General features: G+C 41.8%; 1 protein-coding gene across 4 annotated transcripts in view; it reads right to left on the reverse strand.

The window, feature by feature from the left end:
* Nucleotides 1–27,221, reverse strand: part of PTPRE (protein tyrosine phosphatase receptor type E) — a 139,556-nt gene that overhangs the window by 31,340 nt on the left and 80,995 nt on the right. For all 4 annotated transcript variants that reach the window (XM_070752476.1, XM_070752475.1, XM_070752478.1 and 1 more), the window contains 5 exons: nucleotides 19,945–20,051; nucleotides 9,426–9,528; nucleotides 9,035–9,108; nucleotides 8,664–8,800; nucleotides 4,195–4,285 (listed from right to left, as the gene is read on the reverse strand). In XM_070752476.1, coding sequence (XP_070608577.1) covers nucleotides 4,195–4,285; nucleotides 8,664–8,800; nucleotides 9,035–9,108; nucleotides 9,426–9,528; nucleotides 19,945–20,044 — 505 coding nt within the window. In that variant the 5' untranslated portion in view covers nucleotides 20,045–20,051. The remainder of the gene's footprint in view (nucleotides 1–4,194; nucleotides 4,286–8,663; nucleotides 8,801–9,034; nucleotides 9,109–9,425; nucleotides 9,529–19,944; nucleotides 20,052–27,221) is intronic.

Here is a 27,221-nt window from a genome sequence, read left to right on the forward strand (position 1 = left end):
CGCGCGCTACGATCTTCCGGGCCAGCCAGGCTCCGTCACGGAAGGCAGCCGCTTGGCCCGGGATGCTGGGCCGAGAGGAGCCGGGCTTGATCCGCTGCCTCAGGGAGGAGGATCGGGCGGGACCAGGTGGGGGCTGGAATTTCTCCGCCAGGGCGAAGGGCGGGCGAGCGGCGAAGGGCGGGCGAGTGGGTGCTGGGGAGGGCTTCTCGCCCTCCCGCCAGCAAGAGGGAGAGCGAACGGCGTGGGCAGGCGAAGGGCGGGCGAGCGGCAGCGAGGAGTTTGCGTGGGCGGTGGGGAAACTCCTCGCTGATGCCAGCAAGAGGGGGAACACCCAGCGAAGCCGCCCAGCAGCTGATCTCCCGGTTGCCATCTACGCATGCGTGCCCATAGAAAAAAAAGGGCACGCATGCGTAGATGGTATTTTGACTTCCGGGTTGAAAAATCGCAAATTACCCTGTTCGCAATGGTCGGGGACGCAATAACCGGGGGATCACTGTAATTGGAAAACTTCACTTAACTCTACAAGAGGTTTCTTGTTTTATTTCCTATATAATCCCCAGAAACGAATGAATTAAGTTGCTCGGCCACCAGCCAAGAAGACTTCAGCAGCAGATTAGAATTTTAAAAGAAATGAACTTTCAAAAGTGTGAAATTACCAGCTATGTGGCATACAACATGACAACCTTCTATAAAAGCAACAGACACATTCCCTTAACAGTCTAGTGCTCTTTTTGATTTATACATTTTTAAGGCAACACATGATTTTATTGGCTTATATTAATATGAATGATTACATTTAAAATAATATACAATTCCTGCAGGTGAACTGTTCATTTGGTGACATCAAAGATGAGGAAAAGCAGGTATGCTCAGAAACAATTTATAAAAGCAATATTATAAGATAGTTTGATTAGGGAATTGATGCTGTCTAGGCCAGGAGAATGGGAGTCTGACATTTTCTCTAATTTCATAGTAACTGTACTGTTATTTTTATGTCACACTGTTGATAATTTATCTCTTACTAAATATGCAAATATATGTGTATTGGCCTGGGTCAGATACTGTATATAAGTGAGAGTATTATTATCTTAATTCTTCTACTATACTGTAATGTCTATGGAGGTTCTCAACCATCCAGATCATGCTTGCACTAAAGGTACTTTTTCAAGAGGAAACTGGATTTTCTGATTTTTCTTTCAAGATGTTTCATTTCTCATCCCAGCAGCTTCCAGAAAAAGCAGAAAATCCAGTTGCCTCTTGAAAAAATACCTTTGGGACTTTTGTTATAATATACTGTATTACACTTTGAATTGTAAACTCCCAGAGTAAGTATGCATGTACGTATGTACAGATGGATGATGATGTGCAATTATGCTTGTTTATTTATTTATTTATTTATTTATTTATTTATTTATTTATTTATTTATTTATTTATTTATTTGTATGCCACCCCTCTGTGTAGACTTGGGGCAGCTAACAACAACAATAAAACAATGTACAACAAATCTAATAATTTAAAAAACACTAAAAACCCCATTATTAAAAGCAAACATACACACAACCATACCATGCATAAACTGTATAGGCTCAGGGGAGATGTCTCAATTCCCCCATGCCTGATGGCAGAGATGGGTTTTAAGGAGTTTGCAAAAGGCAAGGAGAGTGGGAACAGTTCTAATCTCCGGGGGAAGCTGGTTCCAGAGGGTCGGGGCCGCCAAAGAGAAGACCAACAACATTGTTTAGTCGACGGGACCCGGAGAAGACCAACTCTGTGGGACCTAACCGGTTGCTGGGATTTGTGCGGCAGAAGGCGGTCCCGTAGATATTCTGGTCCAGTGCCATGAAGGGCTTTATAGGTCATAACCAACAGTTTGAATTGTGACTGGAAACTGATCGGCAACCAATGAAGACTGCGGAGTGTTGGTGTAACATGGGCATACTTAGGGAAGCCCATGATTGCTCTCGCAGCTGCATTCTGCACAATCTGAAGTTTCCAAACACTTTTCAAAGGTAGCCCCATGTAGAGAGCGTTAAAGTAGTCGAGCCTCGAGGTGATGAGGGCATGAGTGACTGTGAGCAGTGAGTCCCGGTTCAAATAGGGCCACAACTGGTGCACCAGGCGAACCTGGGCAAATGCCCCCCTTGCAACAGTTGAAAGATGTTTCTCTAATGTGAGCTGTGGATCGAGGAGGACGCCCAAGTTGCAGACCCTTTCTGAGGGGGTCAATGATATCCCCCCCCCCCCAGGGTGATGGACAGACAGATGGGATTGTCCTTGGGAGGCAAAACCCATAGCCATTCCATCTCATCAGGGTTGAGTTTGAGTCTGTTGACACCCATCCAGATCCCAACAGCCTCCAGGCACCGGCACATCACTTCCACTGCTTCGTTGACTGGACATGGGGTGAAGATGTACAACTGGGTATCATCCGCGTACTGATGATACCTCACCCCATGCCCTTGGATGATGTCGCCCAGTGGTTTCATGTAGATATTAAATAGCAGGGGAGAGATGACTGACCCCTGAGGCACTCCACAATGGAGAAGCCTAGAGGTCGACCTCTGACCCCCCCACTAACACCAACTGCGACCGACCAGAGAGGTAGGAGGAGAACCACTGAAGGACAGTGCCTCCCACTCCCAACCCCTCCAGCTGGTGCAGAAGGATACCATGGTCGATGGTCTCGAAAGCCGCTGAGAGGTCGAGAAGCACCAGGATATGTATGTATTATATTTCTATGTTAACGCATGTCATGAAATGTGAGGATAGTATACTATCAAACAATAAAAGCCATTTTTTTAAAAATTGAACAAATAGAAAAATTAAAATTGTTATTAAAAAGCTGTCAGATATCAAAAGCAATGGAACAACCTCAGCAAATCACCACTGGCCTGTTAACACAACCAGGATTTGAGGAACTTCTGGAAGTCACATCAACTGAGATAGGCTAATCTCATTTTGGAGCTGAAGTTTCACAGAATAGGTGCCTGAACAGAAAAAGTCCATCTCCTGGGTCCCACCAGATGTAACTCTTTGGCAGAAGGGCCAAAAACATATTTCTTCTTATGGGCAATGGATGGACAGATATAATTAGATCAGCCAGTTCAAACGCCTGTCCCCATGGCAGAAAGGGCTTTAAAAATTAAAACAGCACTTTGAATAGAACTCTGAAGCAGCCAATGCAGCAGGTGGAGCAGATTTGTAACATATGCCACTCTAGGGACACGCATAACTGCCCACACCACCATATTCTGAACCAGCTGAAGCTTCCAGATACCTTTTAAGGACAGGCCCCATTAAAATAGTCTACCCAGGCCACGAGAGAACATAAGCAGAGCTCCATGATTCAGAAACAGGTACAATTGCAACACAGCACAAAACTGTGCAAAGGCCTTCTTAGCTGCAATTGCTACCTGTTCTTTGAGCAAGAGTCACAACTCTAGGAGGATCTACAAGATGAGCTGGTGCAGTGCAATCCACCCAGTACCAAAGATAGCATAGTCCCAGAACTGACAGGCCCGATTAAAAAAACAGAACCATTCAAACTTTCTAGGATTAAGTGGAAGGCTGTTGCTGCCCAACCAGATCCCCATAGCCTCCAGGCACTGAGATATGACATCAACAGCACTGTATAATTTGCTTAAGAGGCAGAAATGTATAATTGGATATAATCAGTGTACTGACAATACCTCACCAGATGGTGACGAGTGAGTTCATTCAGCAGCTTCATATAGATATTGAATAGAAGAGAATAGAGCATGAATCTGTGGTTCTTGCATAATAAATGCAGAGGGCAGGATTTCTCCCTCCCCAACATCATGACCAACTAGTATCAATCCCAGAGAAAGGAGGAGAACAAGCACAATAGAGTGCTGTCCATCCCCAATCCCCAGAGCTAGTCCAGAAGAATCCATCAAAAGCTGCTAAGAGGCCATAGGTCACTCCTGTCCAGCTCTTGCCACCAAAAAGCATGACTAATGCTATTTTCATCCCATATTCAGATCTGAATGCTGACTGAAAGGATTGAGGTGACTTATAAATATTAAACAAACAGATGTTTATATCACCTTAAATTTATCAGACTTATTCTCATAAGACAGTTGCGTATCTTTGTTAGCTGTTTTGAAATGACCATCTGCCTAGTCAAACTGGACTGTTTAGAATTTTGAAATATATATATTAGCAATACTTACAAGGTAATATGTTGGGATATCTGTTTTTCTCTCTATTTTCCTCTTTGTTTGCCATTTCAAGTGTTCCTTGCAAATATCCAGGTGGTAATGACTACAGAAAATATAAATTGTCTGACTTAAAAACAGCAATAACAAAAAGAGATGATGATTAAAATACATTTTGATACTTCATGAAATTTTATATTATCAATATCAGAATATTAATTGTCATTCATTCATCCTTAAAGTCATCTCAAAAATTATTGAATGCACCAAGCAAGAAACAAACTTGATTCCTAAGCTAGATAGACCTTTTTTCCTTTTTACTATATTTCTTTGCTATATTTCAGATAAACCCCTTATCTGAAAATAACTTATGTATTATGGATATATCCACCCTGAATAAGAGTTGTCTATTTTACTTAAAATTGTTAAATAACTATTTTGCTTAGGTTTGTAAGTATGCATATTGATAAATATAAAATATAATTGAAAGCAGAGTTAATAGTAATAACTATAGAATTCAACTTAATAGCATGCATTGAAAATAAGAAATTACATATGCATAAGAGAATAAGCCAATCATGTCAGTGTAACTCTCTGATAAATTGGAAATTAGTAAGGCTTTGCAAAGGTTTGGTTTTTTTCCACAATGCACTTTAATGGCACACTCAGTAGGATTTTTAAAAAATCAGAATCATACAACTGAACCCTTATGCCTTTACACATATGTGTGAAGTTGATGCAGGTGCAAACGAGGTACAGCTTCATGTATATCAATGGAAGTCGCACACAGAGCTTAATATAAATTTACAGATGACTGTCTAAGCCCATTTTGAACACGTCCAAGTGAAGGGAATCCATCATTTATGAATAGTGGCTCTATTTTCAGACCATTTTTCAAAGGATTTAGTATCTTATTCTCTGATAGATCTCACTGGTCTTTTCTATTCATGCTTTTGAAAATATTAAAAGTGTGATGCCCAGAAAAGGCCTGGACACTTGAGAGACCAGATCTATACAGTGTAATGTAGAATGATAAAATTTCCCAATGTATATAATATTTTTCCCCATTCAATCATATCTGATTTTTGGAGACTGCCTGGACAAGTCCTTGTATTTATTTTTGGCAAGGTTTTTCTGAAAAAATAGTTTGTAACTGATTGGTTTGAAGGGCCAGGAGGAAGTGATTGGGCCAAGGTCACCCAGCTGGCTTTGTGCCTAAAGTAGGACTAGAACTCACACTTTCAGAGTCTACTGTGATGCCTTAACCACTACACAAAACTGGCTTTTCCCACTACTGAGTTAAAGAGCTTCCGCGTAATTCATGAAGGCTGTAGCCACTGCAATCTTCATTCTGTCTGTAGTTCCAAATCACTGCTGAATAATGTTGTCCTGAGTGAAGCCAATCCAGACTTCATAAACAAGAGAGCTGGCTTTATCTTTTGACTTACTGCCAATCCTTGGAGAGGCATACAAATTTAATAAACAAACAAACAAACAAATAAATAAACAGAGAGAGAGAGAGAGAGAGAGAGAGAGATAACTGAGTTGAAGCTGGATAGTGGTGGTAGGATGAATTAACATGCCTGTGCCTTCCCAAATGCAACTCTATTGACACCCACAATAAGTCAGCTGACCGTACACATAAAATGAAGCTGTGGCAAGAGAGTGTTAACTTTAAATCTAAGATATCTAATTATAAATTACAGCTATTTCTTGCTCAGCGAGAGCTTAGGATAACTGCAGGTGAGGATCAGATTCTATAAATACTTCTTGGTTGTTTAATGGAATAAATTGCACCTCACAACTACTTATCCTATTATTATATATATCTCGCAGGGAGAGAATACACCTTTTGAATTGCACAGGTCCAGGTTAGGCAGGGCAGAATTGTATTTTTACAACTAGTGAATGTTAATTTACAAATAAACATTAGATTTCTATAACAGATTTTAAAAGAACTTAGGCTAATACTGTAGGCTAACTAACAGCTCACTCCAGGAATTCAAATCTTACCAGGCCCAAGGTTGATTCAAACTTCCATCCTTCCGAGATGGGTAAAATGAGGACCCAGGTTGCTGAGGGCAATAAGCTGATTCTGTAAACCACTTAGAGAAGGCTGTAAAAGCACTATGAAGTGGTATATACAGTAAGTCTAAGTGCTATTGCTATTCAGATAGAGACTTACAATTAATCCACTTTAACCCATTGGTATTATTGCTAAACTGACCAGAAGCTATCTCTATTGTGGGTGTATATGGAAACCCTAATAAAATAATAAGGGGAGCAAAGCTTATAACTTATACATATAGATCCCCCCTTCGAGGAAGATGGACAGTTAAGAGTTTGATTGATAAATAAATAAAACCATTATAGTATTAATCATCATTGTGTTTAAATCAGATGTGGACTCTGAAGATTTTTCTTTGAAAACCAGCACAAACCAGGCTGTAGAATTAGTGTTTACTAGCTAATAAGGAAGTCTCTCATGTAGGTTACATTCTGTTGCCACAACATAAATGTGTCATATTTGTTGCTTCAATATATACTGTAATGTACTATTGCTTTGGCTTTGTAATTTTTTTCTTTAAATAGAACCTCAGATCTGTCTCTCTCACTCTCTCACACACACATACATACATACAAAACAGGAACATAGGCAACTGAAAACTGCCCTTGAATAACTACAAACTAAATACACTATATATTATTATGATACTTTGTTTCTTTCTTCATTTCACTTCAATATATTTTGCAAAAATAAGATGTGAGCTTTTATGGAATTTTTTTTTAAAAATTACTTTGCCCTTCGAGTGCTTTCATTTTCTTTGCATATTCAGACAAATTGTGTAAAACTGGAAAACTGAACTTCCCTTTGTTATGTGAGGCAAGGGAGATTTTTTTAAAGACTTGTTTCTATTTCAGTATTTCTCCAGAAAACCACTTGAGGAACAAAACACAGAACTTGCAGAAAATCAACTTTCATACCTGTTTTAAGCATGACCATTTTCACTGGAGATTTGTATTGTTGTCTTTTCCTAACATATTTAACCACACAATTCAATATACCCACATTAATTCAGACTTGAAAAGGCAAGTTTTAAACATGTAAAACGTGTAATCATAATGGCTGACATATACTGTAGTCCTGCCAATTACAAAGCTACACTCTAAAGGGCATGATTCCATGCCTGGCAGTTTAATTGGCAACCTTTTCATTTAGATAAAGTTAAAATTAATGTAAATACATGATCATCATAGCTACATCAAAGAACTGCTGAAACCCAACCAGAACTGAAGGTAAATTCATTTTAATGCAACTGGCCTTCAGAAGCCAGGTATAGATCTATCAGCTAGCTATTCACTAGCCACAACCACAATGCAGCAGGAAGCAAAAAATATATTCTGAACTCTGAAGTGAGACACTATATTTAGTTTTAAATCAATCCTTCTTAACTTGATGCCCTTCAGATTTTGGGGCTTTCAACCTCACTATTTCCAGCCTCCATGAGAGGGAGATTGAAATGAGATTAGCTGTTATAATTATCTCTGTTCTCCATAAGTGTCTTTAAAAACCTGTTACTATACATTTTTTCTTTTTAAAAAATCCTATAAGAAAGCTAGGGCTGGTGAGAGGCAGTTATCAAATACAGTAGTACCTCGTGATACGAACCCCTCATCATACAAACGTTTTGAGATATGAACCCGGGGTTTGGAATTTTTTTGCCTCTTCTTACGAACTTTTTTCACCTTACGAACCCACCGCACGAACGCCGAACCTGGAAGTTCGGCAAAAGTTCGGGTTCGGTGTTCATGAGATCGCCGAGAAGCACTGCCACCCGTCTGTCACCTTCCGAAACAGCCAGGGGGCTTCTTGGTGTTTTCCTGAACATCGAACCCAGAAGTTCAGCAAAAGTTTAGGTTCGGTGTTCGGGTTCGGGAGAACGCCAAGAAGCGCCACTGCCCGGCTGTCACCTTCGCAGAAGAACTGTGGAGCTGTCGGCTGGTCGGGAGGCTCAAACGGGGGTGGGGAATCCCAATAGGGAATTCCAGTGGCGGAGCTTTGACGTCACAGAGACATCCTTCCTGGCTGGCCGACAGCTCAGGGCTGTCAAACTCGCAAGGCCGTAGGCCAGATACATCATGGTGATGCTGCTGTGAGAACATGAGTTTGACATTACTGACTTAGCTGAATAGCAGCAAGATATAGGATTGGAAATGTGATTTCCAAAAAAAGATTTAAACTTTAAACAGCTTTAAACTCTGATTTTGTTAATAATAGATATAATAAGAGTTTACACAGCATAGGAGGATACAATATCTGAACAATCCCAAAGCATGAAAGTGATAAATACAAAAGCAACTATTATTGTTGCATTTATTTAATTTGTTAACTTGTTTAACAAATTCTTTTAAAATTTGTTCATTTATTTGCAATCATTCATTTAAGAAAACAAAAATGAAGTAACAAAATAAGGGCAACTTACATTAAACTCTTCCCGAAACAACTTTCCATCATCAGCTGCTCTTATCCGGATTTCTTCTTCCAAGAGCTCTACTGGAATAGGAAAATATTTCTTTGGGCCAGAAGGAGACTGTCTGAGAAGCATCACCCTCTGCTGTTCTGTGAAAAGAATATGAAAGCACACAGTATGTATTTATATATTTATATTTCTAAACCACCCACCTCTCTCAGAGAGGGGCTCTGAGTTGTGTCCAGTATAATCAACAGTTCTCAAATAGACTAACAAATGAATAACCAACCCTGTGAAATCTATTTGCTTCCACTTTCAACATTACATTGTTGTTGTTTTTTAAAAGTACATCTTTATATATGATTAAATAAAGGAATAATTACCTTGCTCTTCTAAGATTCCATTTGGCATTTTTTTATCAGTAGAATTTACAACCGCTTTTCTGTGTCTTCGGAACCTTAACAAATATAAGAAGCGTTTAGAAGACTAGATGTCATGAGACTAAATAAGTCACAAAAAATATTCTATATTATGGCTCACAAACCAAGTGGCTCTGGAGAAGGTTCTTCTAATCATTGTTTTTTTCCAGTTATAAATGTTATATTATAGCTGAGGCACAGAAACGATGTGTAACATCCTCCATCCACTACACTGATTAATGTGGGAAATTACAGACAGCACAGCTGCGGCTATGCAACTTTCATTTCCTTATGATATCACATGGTAATAACAAGAAACAACTAGTTTCACATCAAAAGTCTGATTCATACATACCTAAAGAAATAGCCAGCTAAAATAATTAAAATTATGAACACTAAAATCAGGATTAGCACTGAAGTCAGTAAATGTGATGGCTGACCATTTTCTCTTGGAGGATCTAAAAATTAAAAACAGAAAGGTGAGCTGGTTCTAAATCACCCATTGATAACAAATAGAGAATTAGCAATTTATTATAATGAAAATTATTTTAAATATTTTAAAGAAACATTCTATGTTCTATTGAGGAAAGTTCTATTTCCTCAATAGAACTTACTGTACGTATGCTGTATAGCTGGGTAATCCTTGACATATGACCACAATTGAATCCAAAATTCCCATTGCTAAGTTAAATAAATTCTGTCACATTTTACAACCTTTCTTGCCATAGTTGTTATATGAATACATGTAAAATCTGGACAACCCAATGTAATATACAGTATGTTTTTATTTATTGTAGGCCGAAGCTGAGGAGGCTGCGGAAATTTAAAGAACAAGGGTGCAAAGAGAACACAACAATAATTCCCCATGCCCTGTTTCTGAAGAATGAAATAAAGAGCCATGTATTCAAATAAATGCCCACAGAATATCATTTTTTTGTCAAAATTATTAATAATTAGTTAACCTCAACCCGCAAATATCCTGTTTCCCCCAAATAAGACATCCCCTGATAATAAGCCCAATCAGGCTTTTGAGGGCATGGCAATTAGATCAAACACTTATTTCAGAGTACAAAACAATATAAGGCGGGATCTTATTTTTGGCGAGACAGTAATTTTTAAAAAATTAAATGGAATTTTTTTCCTAATATCTTACTAAATCATGGTATATTTATCTTCTTTTTTTACAAATGATAGCAAAAGTAGATATGACACAAAATTAGACTGTAATGTAACATTTAAGCAGTTCAATACAGTATTGTGAATGATCCCTCATGATATGCTGTAAGCTGCCTCTAGTCTTCAGAGAGGGGTGGCATAAAAATCTAATAAATAAATAAATAAATAAATAAATAAATAAATAAATAAATAAATAAACAAACAAACAAACAAACAAACAAACAAACAAACAAACAAATAAATAAATGATAATAACAGCAACTCAAAAAGAAGAAAGCAAAAATGAGCTATGGCAAAAGTATATTATATTATTATATACTAATAACACATAATGTCACAACAATAATATGTATGTTTTCAAAATACAGTAATACTCAGAAGAGACTCTTCATATGTCAAAGTATGTCAGGACTTTTAACCCAACCTGAATATTTAAGTACAGAAGAAAATGAATTGTTTTAACCTCTATTTATCTTTGTTCTAAGCAATCCCAGAAATAATGTCTCAGGCCGAAGCCATTTTAGTTGGGGATTTTGGCCTGCCACACTTTATGCTATTTTAAAATGTATTCTTATCTGTGGGAATTTGGGAGGAGTAATTGCATGAGGGACATCTTATAGGCAGAAGCCTATAACAAGCAAGCAGACAAGCACCAATCGCTCCAGCCCCACTACTGAGTGGGGGGTAAAGTTTTGCCCAGCAAAATAAACTAGGACCAAATTCAGCTTAAATATGAAGTTGAAAAAAAATGGTTTTAGTACATAGTTAAGTTTTTCCTGAGCATGCTGATGATAACTCTCGTTTCCCGCAGTTCTTATTTTGGCTGTAATTTTGTCACTACTTTCACAGTTGGGGGGGATAAACTTTCTTAAATAATGTTTACTGTGGTGAATTTCTTTACTCTGTGATTTTCTTCATTATTTCAAATTACACAAGCCATTGCAAATTATATACTAGAAAGAAATCTGTGTGAAAATTGACATTTAATAAGGATTTTACTAACAAAGAAAATCTTACTCCATGAAAATATTGAGATAAAATACCTCTGACCATTTTTTGAACAGCATTGAAAAAATATCCATAAGTGTTTGTAGAGCAGAGGTTTTGTGGAATTTACAATTCAACCTCTCAGCCAGAGTGCTATTTCACTGAAAATCTGCTAAGCATACATTTGGGGGTGGGGGGAGATATATTATCTGCCAATTGTATGCAAACTTTGCATTCATAAATTTCCCAACCTTACTAGGCTTTAAATGACAGCACACTTTATAGACTTCCCTATTTAAAGGTAATACAACATAAGGAAATGGTATTCTCAAAATTACAATTTTCAACTCTAACATTATACAGTGATACCTCATCTCACAAACGCCTCGTCATACAAACTTTTCAAGATACAAACCCGGGGTTTAAGATTTTTTTGCCTCTTCTTGCAAACTTATTTTCACCTTACAAACCCACCGCCGCCGCTGGGATGCCCCACCTCTGGACTTCAGTTGCCAGCGAAGCACCCATTTTTGCACTGCTGGGATTCCCCTGAGGCTCCCCTCCATGGGAAACCCCACCTCCAGACTTCCATGTTTTTGTGATGCTGCAGGGGAATCCCAGCAGGGGAATCCCAGCAGCGCAAAAATGGGTGCTTCGCTGGCAATGGAAGTCCGGAGGTGGGGTTTCCCAGCGAGGGGAGCCTCAGTGAAATCATAGCATCACAAAAACACAGAGGTCCGGAGGTGGGATTTCAAGGACTTCCATGTTTTTGCGATGCTGCAATTTCACTGATGCTCCTTTCGCTGAGAAACCCCACCTCCAGACTTCGGTTGCCAGTGAAGCCCTCGTTTTTGGGATTTCCCTGCTGGGATTCCCCTGCAGCATCGCAAAAACACAGAAGTCCGGAAGTGGGGTTTCCCATGGAGGGGAGCCTCCGGGGAATCCCAGCAGTGCAAAAACGGGCGCTTCGGCTGGCAAAAGGGCTTGCACGCATGAATTTTGGGCTTGCACGCATTAATGCTTTCCCATTGATTCCTATGGGAAACATTGTTTGTCTTACAAACTTTTCACCTTAAGAACGTCGTCCTGGAACCAATTAAGTTTGTAAGACAAGGTATCACTGTATTTGCCCAGTTGAATTGGGATCCATCAGATTTAAGAATTATTTTGTGTGACTTCAATCAAACAAAAAGAAGCAAGAAATGAATTGAAATTAAAATGCAAACTGTATAACCCAATGAACCAAAAAGACAAAATCAAGCAAAGAGCAGAAATATACAAACTAATTAGCCTCTTCGACAGCACAAACACTTTGGTATACCTGCACAATAAAAACTGAAGCTGAAAGCAAAAGACATAGCAGAAAATTGAGGTCACACAAAACAATGCCTTATGTAGGAAAGTATTCTGAGTTTAGATAGTGCAACCAAGTACAGTATCACATTTAATGTTTTTAATTTTAGGTTTTATTTCAATGAAATACCATATGGGTTTTTAAATCAATCCTCTATATGCCTAGTCCAACAGGAATGAAAAAAAATGTATTGTTCCTGCAGCAGGCCAGTGAATAAGCAAGAAGCCCAAATTGGAAATCTGGTAACAGCAATGGAAAAAATTCACATTAATTCTTTACCAATTACTATTTTGTTAGTTACAGAAAGATAAACCAGAATAGCAAATAGTTAACCATTTCCAGAAGTAGCTTTATAAACCCAATCAAATAATAATTGAACATTGCATTATTCCAGTTATTAATATTTTACTGCTACTGAAATAATTATTATACCTTAGTTAGTTTCCCAAACTTAAGCATACAATTGTTGGGGTCTTCTAGGTATGAGTAGTTTGGAGATATTTGATTCAAATTTGGCTACAATTTTTTTAAAAATATTTGTAGTTACTTTTGTGACCATTTTGTCACTAGTATGTCCTCCCATGAAAGCTATTTTAGGGTCTTCACATACCCCTGGTAATATGCCTTTCTCTTGTGCCCAAGATGGAAATAAACAGAGAACATAAAATAATATGGTTGGAAGGGACATTGGAGATCTTCTAGTCTAAGTCCCTGTTCAAGTAGGAGACCACATTCTATTCTGGAAAAATAGCTATAATTTCTTTTTTTTAAACCTCCAATGATACAGCACTCCACAATTTCTGGAGGCAAACCATTGCACTGATTAATTGTTCTCACTGTCAGGGAATTTCAACTTAGTTCTAGGTTGGATCACTCTTTAATGATCTTCCATTCATTACTTCTTGTCCTGCTCCCAGGAGCTGAACTCAGAACCAAACTCAGAAGTTTCTGCCAGCAACCAACAGCCCTTTTCATATGCCTTCCAAATGAGGCCAACATGAGGGCTGGATAGTGTTTGCTCCCGCTGTAGCTGAAGAAGCAAGGAACAAGGAAGGAGATTCTACCTTTCCCACTGTTTGCCTCTCTCTTTGCTTCTAACATGGATCCCTTAACAGCTCTCACCAAAATATCTGACCTTACCTGAACCTAGCAAGCATAGCTGGAGATAAGGCAGGCATTGAATGGTACGAAATTAATGCAACAAATTAATGCTTGCCATAAGCTCCTAACCAGAGGTAAAAGAAAAGGAAGGCCCAGATGCCTAGGTGAAGCTTTTCTTTCTGTCATTTAAAGAAACAAAGAGTTCCATAGCCAGATGGGAAAGATGTAATGAACCAATTGAACCAACTACTTATCAACCTCCTTCAGCTGCCATCTCTCTGCAAATCAAAATTGCAGAGAGCATATTTTGTGAGATTTTCCATTGGATAATTCAAGTTTCTTATCAGATTAACAATTGGTAAAGAGACAATTCTAGGGCTAGGACTGGAGTCTGAATGGTGCTTACAGCAGTGTCCAACACTTCCTGGTTAATTAATCATATGCTCTTGGATCTACCAAATTTCCTACCGCTGAGATATAAAACTGTCACTGAACTCAGCCAAGTATTTATTTCAATAGACGGGAGAAGATAAATCATTATGGAATGATTTAATAAATGATTTAATAAATAAATATTAGAATATAGATTCTAGTAATTCATATTGTGACAAGGCTCAGAAGGGAATACTAAATATCAGCTTATATTTGTAAATATAATACAGTGATCCCTCGAGTATCGCGAGGGTTCCGTTCCAAGACCCCTCGCGATAATCGATTTTTCGCAATGTAGGGTTGCGGAAGTAAAAACACCATCTGCGCATGCGCGCCCTTTTTTTCATGGCCGCACATGCGCAGATGGTGGAGTTTGCGTGGGCGGCGGGCGGCACCCAGGGAAGGTTCCTTCGGCCGCCCAGCAGCTGATCTGCTCCGCAGCGCGGCAGCAGCGAGGAGCCGAAGATGGGGTTTCCCCGTTGCCCAGGCAAAGGGGAAACCCCATCTTCGGCTCCTCGCTGCTGCCGCGCTGCGGAGCAGATCAGCTGCTGGGCGGCCGAAGGAACCTTCCCTGGGTCTTCCCGCCGCCCAGGCAAAGGGGAAACCCCAAGATCGCTTGCCGCTTGCCCGTTTGCCCGCTCGCCCGGCTGCTCGCTTGCCGCTTGCCCGTTCGCCCGCCCGCCCGGCTGCTCGCTTGCCGCTTGCCGCTTGCCCATTCACCCGCCCGCTCGGCTGCTCACTTGCCGCTCGAGAGCAAGAGGGGGAGAGATAGAGAAAGAGAGAGAAGGAAAGAAAGAGATGAGAGAAGGAGGAAGAGAGTGTGAGAGAGGAAGAAGCAAGATAGAGAAAGAGAGAGAGAAAGAAAGATGAGAAAGGAAAGGAGTGATGTCATCGGGTGGAAAAATCACGATATAGTGTTTCGCGAAGATTGAGATCGCAAAAATCGAGGGATCACTGTATCTTGGTCTTTCTACTGCTCAAATACTACAGTTAAAATATGTAGATAATTTAAAAAATGGAATTTAAGATGAATGTCCACATGATTTTCTTCATCTTTCAAAAACCCAGGAAAATGGAATTATTATAAAAGCAAGATAATATATTGTAAAATTTGATCTAATATTTCAAGCCACATAGGATACATTTTCAATCATATTCAATCTTAGTGTGCAGAGAAAAATAGACTCAAATACATTGCAAGTGTAGCATTATCATTTTTCCCACTGGCTTTGAAAAAATGCCCAAGTAAAAATGTCTAAAACAACAGCAATCAACAGTTCCACATAATTTCACTGGGGCATAATTGCTACTGAAGAGGCAGGAGATGGTTTAGTGACTTCAGCTCTTTATTGGTCATAGCGAGCAAACATCAGCAAGGTCTGCTATAGGCAGGTGTTTAAATAAGGAGCCCTTTAACTCAGGAGCCAATCAGATTGAGTTCTTGGTCAGACTGGAGTGAAAACTTCCCAGCTTCTCAGGACATAATACTGAGAGTGATTCTAATTCAAAAACTACCATGTGTTTGAATTGGAGTTATGCAATTGTTCCTCACAATGATTAATCTACATTGTTTTGCAAGTCAGTCTACATTGTCTTCGTCCCACTCTACGTGCCATCAGTTTGGAATCTTGTTCTGCCAATAACAAGATGCAATATTTCTGATCAGGATTTGTGGTGGATGCGGAGTAAGCACACGGACACAGAAAATGGGTTATAAAATGGGTCACATTTATTATAATTAAACAGGACCTGCAGAGGTAAAACAAAAGAGGGCGGAAAAGCCAATCAACAATTTCTAAGCAACTATGGGCGAAGCCTCCTGCTGAGCAAAAGGGAGAGATCCCCTTGAACTTGAACTTGACCTCCCCCCTTTGCTCCCTTCCACACCCTTGCATGTGGGGAGGCTCACCCACCCCAGTACTCGACTCTGAGCATGCAGTAAGTGAGCCCCAAGGCCATCTCTCCTCCATACCCGAGCCGGCCGAGCCCTGTAGCCATTGCAGGGAGCGGCCGTTCACCTTCCAAAAAAGATCACACCGTTGCTGAACTCCCAATTTTCCGCCCCTTACTGCATCCCCATGACCAGAGGGAGAAGGAGAAATTAAATGCTGAATTGACTGCCAAATTAGCCTAATTAAAACTAGAAAATGCTGGACACTCCCTATCCAACGTCTCCACTCCAGTAGTGTGGAGTAGGCAAAAAAACGGTCGAAACTAAAAGCGTTACGGCCGCCAAAAATTCCTACTCGGCCCCCTGTAGCAACCGCTTAATCACACTACATAGAGCAGGGGTCCTCAAACTTGGCAACTTTAAGACTTGTGGACTTCAATTCCCAGAATTCTCCAGCCAGCATAGTCTTAAAGTTGCCAAGTTTGAAGACCTCTGACATAGAGGGAGGGCGGGCGGGTGCCAACCAGACAGGCCGGCGGCAGCAAGACAAAGAGGGAGGTGAATGGTGTTCCACCCCTTTTATATGGGGGGAAGCTGCTCGTTCACCTCCCGGAAGCTCAGCATCGCCCGCGACTAACGCGGGGCATGCTGGGGGCCACGGCGAGCGGGGGGACATGTCATCCCCACGCGCCTGCTCCCCCCTCCCCCTAGCTGCCGCCGTGATCCCTGGTGTCCTGCGGTGCTCCCGGTACCACCGCAAATGCCACCAGCCTGAAGGCGGCCAACGGTCAGTTCTTGGCCACATACCTGTAATTAGCAGGAACCTATGTACATGGATGTTTTTTAGCTATGTATTTATTTGTTGAATGTCTTCTTTAGAAATCAGTAAAGTGGAAATTAAGTGAGAGTCATCAAGAATTTCTTGGGTAAGATTAGTCAGTATTTTTTCCAACATCAGCCAATATACTACCTCAGAGTTCATGCTTCTTTTTAATGGTATTTTAAGAAGACGGGGTTTTCTTATCCTAAATTTGGAAATGCTCTATTGCACACTCAGTAGTTGCTTTTCAGAACTGAAATTACATATATTATATACAGTATACTGTATGTTCATGGGTCCCAATACAGGTAGTCCTAACTTATGACATTTCATTTAGTGACAATTCAGCACTGAAAAATGTAACTTATGACTGTTTTTCAAAATTGTAACATTTGCAGCATTCCCATGATAATGTAATCAAAATCTGAATACTTGGGAACTGATTCATATTTTAAAATGATGCTGTGTCCCAAGGTCATGTGATCACCTTTTGTGACTTTCTGACATGCAAACTAAATGGATAAGCAGATTCACTTAACAACCTGGTTACTAACTTATCAACTGCAGTGATTCACTTAACAATTGTCACCTGACAGCAACATGACGCCGCAAGTTTGATACCTGTCCCTTACTATGTTACAACTGGAGGATCAGAGTGAACATCTGCAAGGATTATGAAGGATCAATCTGCTTTTAGGATAAGCTATAGAAGGACTGGATCATCTAGTTCAGCGTTTCCCAACCGGTGTGCCGTGGCACACTGGTGTGCCGCGAGACACGGCCAGGTGTGCCGTGAAGCCTAGGGAAGCTCCAGCTGGGCGGGGCGGTGCTGGTGCCAGACCGCCGGTGCCTCGGACCTGGAGCTCCCACTCGCAGCTGACCCCCGGCTACTGCCCGATGCAGCTGTTTCCGGCACTCTCCTGCTGGGCCCCAAAGAAGGAAGGCGGGGAAAAGGAGAGCTTCATTATTCGCGCCTCCTTTTTCCCACCTTCCTTCTTTGAGGCCCAGCAGGAAAGCGCTGGAAACAGCGGCATCTGGCAGTAGCCGGGGGACAGCTGCAAGCACCGTTCCCCATAAGCTGCCCCCTGTCTTGGGGCACGATCTGCCCCCTCTCCTCCACCGCCGCTTCCTGCCTTGGGGCGAGCAATCCGGGAGTCCGGGACTGTGTGGCTTTGCGCCATGAAGAGAAAATGGCTGACTTTTCCCTGCTGCCCGAGCTGTTTTCTCTTCATGGCGCAAAGCCACACAGTCCCAGACTCCCAGATCGCTCGCTTCTCCAGTCAGTAAAGCCCAGGAAAGCGCCGCGCATTGAAAAAGTGCGATGCTTTTCCGGCAGCTGGCTTGCTGGCTGGAGAAGCGAGCGATCCAGGAGTCCGGGACTGTGGCTTTGCGCCATGAAGAGAAAACGGCAGCAGGGAAAAGTCAGCCGGGCTAACAGGAGGCGGCACATGGCTGGGCGCTGGGGACATCTAGGAGGGCGAGGGGGCTGATCGCTGCTGCCTCTTAGCTGCAGAGCCGGCGGGCGGAGGCGAAGACAACAGCTGCCGGCTCTCTCCCTCCACTCTCTCCGGCTCTCTCACTTTCTTTTTCTCTCTGTTGCCGGCGTGGTGAACGAGAGAGAAAGAGAGAGAGAGAAAAAGGAGGGGAGAGAGAATGAGAGAGAAAGAAAGCAAGAGAGAGAGAGAAAGAGAGGGGGGAAGGAGGGAGAGGGAAAGACATAGAGGGAGGGAAGGAGGGAGAGAGAAAGAGAGCAAAAAAGAGAGGAAGAAAGAAAGAAAGAAAGAGGGATGGAGAGAGAGAAAGAAGGGAAGGAAGGGAGAGAAAGAGGGAGGGAGAAATAGAGTGAAATGGAGGAAGAGATTTTTTTTTGTCCAAACTTTTCTTTAGCCCCCCCCCCCCCCCCCCCCAGTGTTCCCCAGAATTTTGAAAATATGAATAATGTGCCGCGGCTCAAAAAAGGTTGGGAAACACTGATCTAGTTAATCACTGAATGAGGAAATACTTCAAAACGATCAATCTTTAGAAGTAATTGATCTAGATGCAACTTAACCCTTTAGAAAAGAGTCGATTATTATGGTGAGAGGTTCATAATCATCACTATTTGACCTATTGTACCAATTATAGCAAGGTTTCTGTTTTTTTCTCCATTTTAAAATAGATTTATAACTTTAAAAAAACCAAGTACTTATTTTTGAACTAATCATCATTATTGTCTAAATAAGCTCTATTAATGTTAATTAACCTAGAATTTTGGCCATAACACAATCTTGATCAAACCATGACTTGAATGGTTAAATTCTCAAATTATTCAAATGGAGCTTTAGAAATTAATATTTTCTGAAATATGAAGACTATTTAATGAAATCTAAATCATACATCTGAGTCATTCTTCCCAGTAAAGATAAAACTGGCAGAACAGGATAGCTCTAAAATAGCTAAAATATTATCATAATACTATTTCCAGCTTTTTAGACACTCTAATTTAGCATACTCACTACTGAGACCAATTACTCATTGATAATAATTAATACAATAGTAATTTTGTGTTTAAAACATTTTGTTCATTCTCTAACTGCATTTTATGTATACTCATACACAGTAATGTGCAGCCAAAAATTTTATTGCCACACTGTGGGTGTGGTTTATTTTGTGGGTGTGGCTTGATGGTCATGTGACTGGGTAGGAGTGGCTTGCTGGCCATGTGACCAGGTGGGAGTGGCTTGAGCGATCATCCTCATTCAAGTGAACTGTTAAGTCCTCAACTTAAAACCTCCTGCCGGTGCTGCTCTCCCTGCCACTTTCTGAAGAGGAGGAAGAGGATGGGATGGGGGGAATAGTCATCTGGAGCTGGGCAAACAGCTTAATTTCCGCTGATGGATCTGTGTTCCACCCCGTCCTGCTTGCTGCCCACCCTTGCTCATACATATAATCTAAATTGTGTCTTTTTAGTATATTAATATTAAATTAGATACATTATCATTAAACCTCTAGTAGTACATAGCTGAATGTTTATGCTTGCTAGAAAACATGGAAATTAAAGTCTAATAAGTTTGGAAAGAAAAATATGTAGATTAACACCGTATCAAATCACCAGAACTGAAGTTTTTCCCTACCTGTTGTTGTTTCGTTATATGACACAGTTCCATTGTCATGTAATGCTTCGGAATGTAGAAAACTAATGGAAATTAGTAATATTGAACAAAAATATTCCATCTTGGATCTGCCAAAGAAACAATAAGTAAATAAATAAATAATTCTGAAACAAATATTTTAAAAGTCATCTTAACGGTATCATTTTCTCACATCTATCAGATAACTTAATTTAATTTACTATTAGAATTAAAATGTAGTCTGTCTCCGGTGGTATTTTTACTTTTGTATAATTACTAGTTCATTTATTTGCCAGATCTAAAAACTTGTGTTGTTTCATGAAAATGTAAGAAAGAGAATATTCTTTTTTGATGCTGCTTAATTATTGCTCTTGTTTTAGCCATCTTGTTTCTTCATATTTGAGGATCCCATCAGTCCAAGTCAAACACAATTTTCTAAGACTTCTCGTTGTCTTGTTCTAGCCAATCTTCTTTCATGTTTTTCTTCCGCGTTCGGCTTCGGGAGACAGCTGCGAAGTGGCGCGGCTGTTTTAAAAGGTTGCAGCCGGCCTGGGGGGCTTGCCAGCACCCCCCCGAACCCGGGTTCGGGGTTGCTGGCAAGCCCCCCAGGCCGGCTGCGACCTTTTAAAACACCCGCGCCGCTTCGCAGCTGTCTCCTGAAGCCGAACGCTAAAGCCGGACTTCCGCGTTCGGCTTCGGGAGACAGCTGCGAAGCGGTGCGGGTGTTTTAAAAGGTCGCAGCCGGCCTGGGGGGCTTCCCAGCAACCTCCCGAACCGAACCCGGGGTTCAGCAAAATTTTGCCTCTTCTTACGAACTTTGTTCGAGTTACAAACCGGCGTTCGGGAGGCTTCTGGGAAACCGGCTGTCACCTTTTAAAACAGCCACGCGGCTTCCCAGCAGTCTCCGAACACCGGTTCGTAACTCGAAAAAAGTTCGTAAGAAGAGGCAAAATTTTTCTGAACCTCGGGTTCGTATCACGAGTTGTTCGTAAGACGAGGGGTTCGTATCTTGAGGTACCACTGTATGTTTATCCCAGGCATGTTTAAATTCAGTTACTGTGGATTTACCAACCACGTCTTCTGGAAGTTTGTTCCAAGGATCTACTATTCTTTCAGTGAAATAATATTTTTTCCAACCTTTTTTGAGCCGCGGCACATTATTAATATTTTCAAAATTCTGGGGAACACTGAAGGGAGGGCGGGGGGTGGGGCTAAAGAAAAGTTTGGACAAAAAAAAAATCTCTTCCTCCATTTCCCTCTATTTCTCCCTCCCTCTTTCTCTCTCTTCCTTCCCTTCTTTCTCTCTCCATCCCTCTTTCTTTCTTCCTCTCTTTTGCTCTTTCTCTCTCCCTCCTTCTCTCCCTCCATGTCTTTCCCTCTCCCTCCTTCCCCCCTCTCTTTCTCTCTCTTGCTTTCTTTCCCTCACTTTCTCTTGCTTTCTTTCTCTCTCATTCTCTCTCCCCTCCCTTTTCTCTCCCTCTCTTTCTCTCTTGTTCACCATGCCGGCAACAGAGAGAAAAAGAAAGAGAGAGAGAGAGCTGGAGAGAGAATGGAGGGCGCCGTTGTCTTCGCCTCCGCCCGCCGGCTCTGCAGCTAAGAGGCAACAGCAGCCATCAGCCTCCTCGCCCTCCCAGACGTTCCCAGCGCCCGGCCACGCGCCGCCTCCCGTTAGCCCGGCTGACCTTTCCCTGCTGCCGTTTTCTCTTCATGGCGCAAAGCCACACAGTCCCGGACCCCCGGATCGCTCGCTTTTCTGGCCAGCAAGCGCGGTGCGGCGCTTTCCTGGGCAGATGGCTTTGCTGACCGGAGAAGCGAGCGATCCGGGAGTCCGGGACTGTGTGGCTTTGCGCCATGAAGAGAAAACGGCAGCAGGGAAAGGTCGGCTGGGCTAACGGGAGGCGGCGCGTGGCCGGGCGCTGGGGACGTCTGGGAGGGCGAGGGGAGCCGGCGGGCGGAGGCGAAGACAACGGCGCCTTCCATTCTCTCTCCGGCAGCGAAGGAGAGGGGGCGGATCACACCCCAAGACAGGAGGCGGCGGCAGAGGAGGAGGAGAGTGGGCGGATCGGGCGGGCAATGGGGCAGGGCAGAGAAGCCAGGGGCGCGTTTGGCCAGAGGCACCGTGGGGAGGCAGGGGCGGCTCCCTTTACTCCTACTGCCGGACCTCCCCGCCCCTGCCTCCTTTTTCCCGCCATCCTTCTTTGGGGCCCAGCCGGAAACAGCTGCATCGGGCTGCGAGTGGAAGCTCCAGGTCGGAGGCACTGGCGGTCCGGCACTGGCAGTGCCCCGCCCACCTGGAGCTTCCTGCGGCACACCTGACCGTGTCTCGCGGCACAGTAGTGTTGGGAAACGCTGCTCCAGACTATACAGATTGAGTTCATTAAGTCTTTCTTGATACGTTTTATGCTTAAGACCTTCCACCATTCTTGTAGCCCGTCTTTGGACCCGTTCAATTTTGTCAATATCTTTTTGTAGGTGAGATCTCCAGAACTGAACACAGTATTCCAAATGTGGTCTCACCAGCGCCCTATATAAGGGGATCACAATCTCCCTCTTCCTGCTTGTTATACCTCTAGCTATGCAGCCAAGCATCCTACTTGCTTTTTCTACTGCCCGACCACACTGCTCACCCATTTTGAGACTGTCAGAAATCACTACCCTTAAATCCTTCTCTTCTGAAGTTTTTGCTAACACAGAACTGCCAATGCAATACTCAGATTGAGGATTCCTTTTCCCCATGAAAAGGAATAGTTATGAAAACCTTTGAAAGGCTAGTGATGTCCAACTTGAAAACCATCATGGATCCACTGTTAGATCTCCTGCAATTTACATACTGAGCAAATAGATTGACAGATGATGCTGTTAATATGGCTCTGCATTACATCATATAACATCTTTAATCTCCAAAGAGGGTCCTCTTTGTAGACTTTAGTTCAGCATTCAATACCATCCTACTGGGTATTCTTCTAATTAAACTAAATTGGTTAGCAGTACCAGAACACACTAGTAAGTAGATCACAAGCTTCCTAACAGACAGGAAGCTTCAGGTGAAGTTAGGCAAAATCATATCAGATACCTGTAAAATTAGCACATGGGCCCCTCAAGAGCTCTCACCACTTCTCATCTCTCTATAAACCAATGACTGCATCTCAAATGATCCATCTGTTAAACTACTGAAGTTTGCAGATGACACCACAGTGATTGGTCTCATTTGAGAAAATGATGAAGCTGTATACAGATGGGAAACTGTAAATGCTAACGATCCTCCCAGCAGTTCTTTCATTGTTACTGTCTGCAAAGAATGTTTTCCAAGCTTTAAGTCTTTGCAGAGTTTTTTTCATTACTGTAACTTGCTCCAAGTAAGTTTCATTCCAGTCCTAACCAGGTGCTAATGATGTTCCCAGCTCTTACCACTTGAAAGTTCTCATTGTTACTCTCTGCTAAGAATGTTTGCCAAGCCCTGTCTTTCAGGTTTTTTTTTTATTGCTCTAACTTGCTCCAAATGTTTCTTTACAGCCTTTACCAGGTGCTTATGATGTTCCTAGCTCTTACCCGCTTGCAAGCTCTTTCACTGTTACCCTCTGTGGATAATGTTTTCGAAACCCTGTCTTTGTAGGGTTTTTTACTGTTCTACTTGCACCAACTGTTCCTTTCCAACCCTAACCAGGTGCTAACAATGTTACCAGCTCTTATCAGCTTGCAAGATCTTTCATTGTTACCCTCTGCTAAGAATGTTTTCCAAGCCCTAAATCTTTGCAGGTTTTTTTTCATTGCTCTAACTTGCTCCAAATATTTTTTTCCAGTCGTAACCAGGTGCTAACAATATTCCCAGCTCTTATCGCTTGCAGGGTCTTTCATTGTTATTCTCTGCGAATAATGTTTTCCAAGCCTTAAGTCTTTGCAGGTTTTTTCATTGCTCTGCTTGCTCAGAATTTTCCTTTCCAGCCCTAACAAGGTTCTAACAATGTTTCCAGGTCTTACTGGCTTGCAAACTCTTTCATTGTTACTCTCTCCAAATAAGGTTTTTTTAAAGCTCTAACCAAGGGATAAAATAATGTGCTGAAACTGACCAGACTAAGGATGCTAGCCAGATGAATATCTGGTAAATATATTCTTTTCCCTATTATCCTCCCCAAAAACTAAGGTGCTTCTTATACTCCAATGCATCTTATTCTCTGAAAAATATGGTAGTTCTCCAGAGGAATTATTGAGTCTGTCATCTGCACCTCTATAACTGTCGGGTTTGGTTCTACACAGATTTCAGAGGATAATCAGAATTGTAGAAAAAAAATTACTACCAACCTGCCTTCCATTGAGGACCTGCATACTGCATGAGTCGAAAAAGAGGAAGGTGAAAAAATTTACTGACCCTTCACATGCTGGACATAAATTGTTCCAACTCCTACCCTCAAAACGACGCTATAGATCACTGCACACCAAGAAAACTAGACACAAGAATAGTTTTTTCCTGAATGCCATCACTCTGCTAAACAAATAATTCCCTTACCAGTCAAACAATTCACTAAAACTGTATTACTATTACTATTAGTCTTCTCATCATTCGTATCACTAATCTCCTTCCACTTATGAATGTATGACTGTATATTTTTGCTTGTATCCTTACAATTTATATTAATATTGTTTCCTGATTGCTTATTTGTACCCTATGACAATCATTAAGTGTTGTACCTTCTGATTCCTGACAAATATTTTTATGTACACTGAGAGCATATGCACCAGACAAACTCCTTGTGTGTCCAATCACACTTAGCGATTAAAGAAATTATTCTATTCTATTCTAAAAAAAACCCTTCTTCCTTAGAACATTTCATATCCTGCCCTCCATCATTCTACCAGCATTTATGAAATATATATATATACTTTTCCATCTTCACTTTTCTCTCCATTAATTTTTCTGTCAAACATAATTGTTTAATAAATTAAATTTGATACTCTATACCAGGGGTCCCTAACCCACAGTCCGTAGACCAGCACCAGGCCGTGAAATGTCAAAAATTGGGCAGCGCAAACAAGCAAAGCCCCATCAGCAGGATGCAGGCAGCACATGAAACCACACCTCCTCCTGTTCATGGAAAAACCTCTCTCCACAGAACCAGTCCCTGGTGGTTACAAGTTTTGGGGCCATTGCTCTATACTGCATCATTCAATATATGTAATATTCTCTAGAAACAATTCAAGTTCCCCTGACAAAGGGATTATCAATATACAGTAGAAAACTATGCAGATTACTACAAATTGCTAAGTTTATCCCCAGCATTGTTTCTACCTATATGCATACAAACATTTAATAGTCAAATCCTTGTCATAGTCCCTGCTCAGTGTTGTAACTTGTTGCTTGAATCCTTTTACTAACCATTCTCATTTTTTGTAAACATATACCACAAACACAGGAAAACAGATCTGTAATCTCTTTTACTTCATTATATCATTAAGCATCTTTTTTTCTTACTTTCAATTATAGCATAAGCCTAGACCCATGATGGGGAACATATGGCATGCTTGGCACACAGTGCCCTCTCGGTGGGCATGCAAGCCACTGCCGCAGCTCAGTTCTGCCGTGTATGTGCACGCACCTCCTGCCAGCCAATTGGTTTTCTGATCTCTGCCACGCATGTGTGGGGGTGGGGCACATGCAGAAGACCTGCATGCATATGTGGGGGGTAGGGTGCACAGGTGGGGGTCATGTGCTCATTGCCTTATGGGAGTGCGCACACACACTTTCGGCACTTTGTAACAAAAAGGTTATCCATCACTGGCCTAGACAATTTTTTGGTATTTTGTAATTAATCATTCTATACCAAGCATCATCCATATCCTCTTTTTTAATATCCACTTTGCATGCATTCATTCATTCTGTTTGGAAATTATTCTACTCAGTCTTTCACTTTTATATTTTTCTTATTGTTTTTATTTCTAAATAAACAAACAAACAAACAAATAAAATAAAATAAATAAATAAATAAAATAAAATAAATTAATTAATTAATTAATATTTCTTCCATTTATTTACCTCTGATGGTCTGTCCACCTCTTATCATCCTATTATCTTTAATTAGGGGTGTTTCTCTTGAGTCATTTATTAACACTACCATCTTTCATTATTAGCAATTAAATTGATCTACCATAATTCAATTATGATTTCAGTTGATTTCTGTTCTATGCTTCTTTGGGGGGAAGTCTTTCCCAGCTCTCTACAATGAAGCACTTGTGCGCCCCCTCATCAAGAAGCCTTCCCTGGACCCCGCTGTACATAATAACTATTGTCCAGTCTCCAACCTCCCTTTATGGGGAAGGTTGTTGAGAAGGTGGTGTCACTCCAGCTCCAGCAGTCCTTGAATGAAGCCGATTACCTAGGCCCTCAACAGTCAGAATTCAGGCCCGGCTGCAGTACAGAAACTGCTTTGGTCACCCTGATGGATTATCTCTGGCAGGCCCAGGATAGGGGTTTATCCTCTATCCTGGTGCTTCTTGACCTCTCAGCGGCTTTTGATATAATCAACCATGGTATCCTTCTGTGCCAACTGGAGGGGTTGGGAGTGGAAGGCACCATTTTATGGTGGTTCTCCTCCTACCTCTCCGGTCGGTCAAAGACAGTGTTAGTGGAGGGTCAGAGGTCGACCCCAAGGTTCCTCCCTTGTGGAGTTCCTCAGGGGTCGGTCTTCTCCCCCCTGCTGTTTAATATCTACATGAAACCGCTGGGTGAGATCATCCAAGAACATGGGGTGAGTTGTCATCAGTACATTGATGACACCCAGTTGTACATTTCCACCCCATGTCCACTCAGTAAAGCAATGGAAGTGATGTGCCAGTGCCTGGAGCCTGTTAGGGTCTGGATGTGTGCCAACAGGCTCAAGCTGAACCCTGACAAGACGGAGTGGCTGTGGGTTTTGCCTCCCAAGGACAATTCCATCTGTCCTTCCATTATCCTGGAGGGAGAATTAATGACCCCATCAGAGAGGGTCCACAACTTGGGCGTCCTTCTCGATCCACAGCTGACTTTAGAACATCATCTTTCGGCTGTGGTGAGGGGGGCATTTGCCCAGGTTTGCCTGGTGTACCAGTTGTGGCCCTACCTGGACAGGGAGTCTTTGCTCACAGTCACTCATGTTCTTATCACCTCGAGGTTCGACTACTGCAATGCTCTCTACATGGGGCTATCACTGAAGAGTGTTTGTAAACTTCAAATTGTGCAGAATGCAGCCGTGCAAGCGGTCATGGATCTACCTAGATACACCCATGTTTCTCCAACACTCCACGGACTG

Source organism: Erythrolamprus reginae, chromosome 5, assembly GCF_031021105.1.
Source record: "Erythrolamprus reginae isolate rEryReg1 chromosome 5, rEryReg1.hap1, whole genome shotgun sequence".
Taxonomy (NCBI): Eukaryota; Metazoa; Chordata; class Lepidosauria; order Squamata; family Dipsadidae; genus Erythrolamprus; species Erythrolamprus reginae.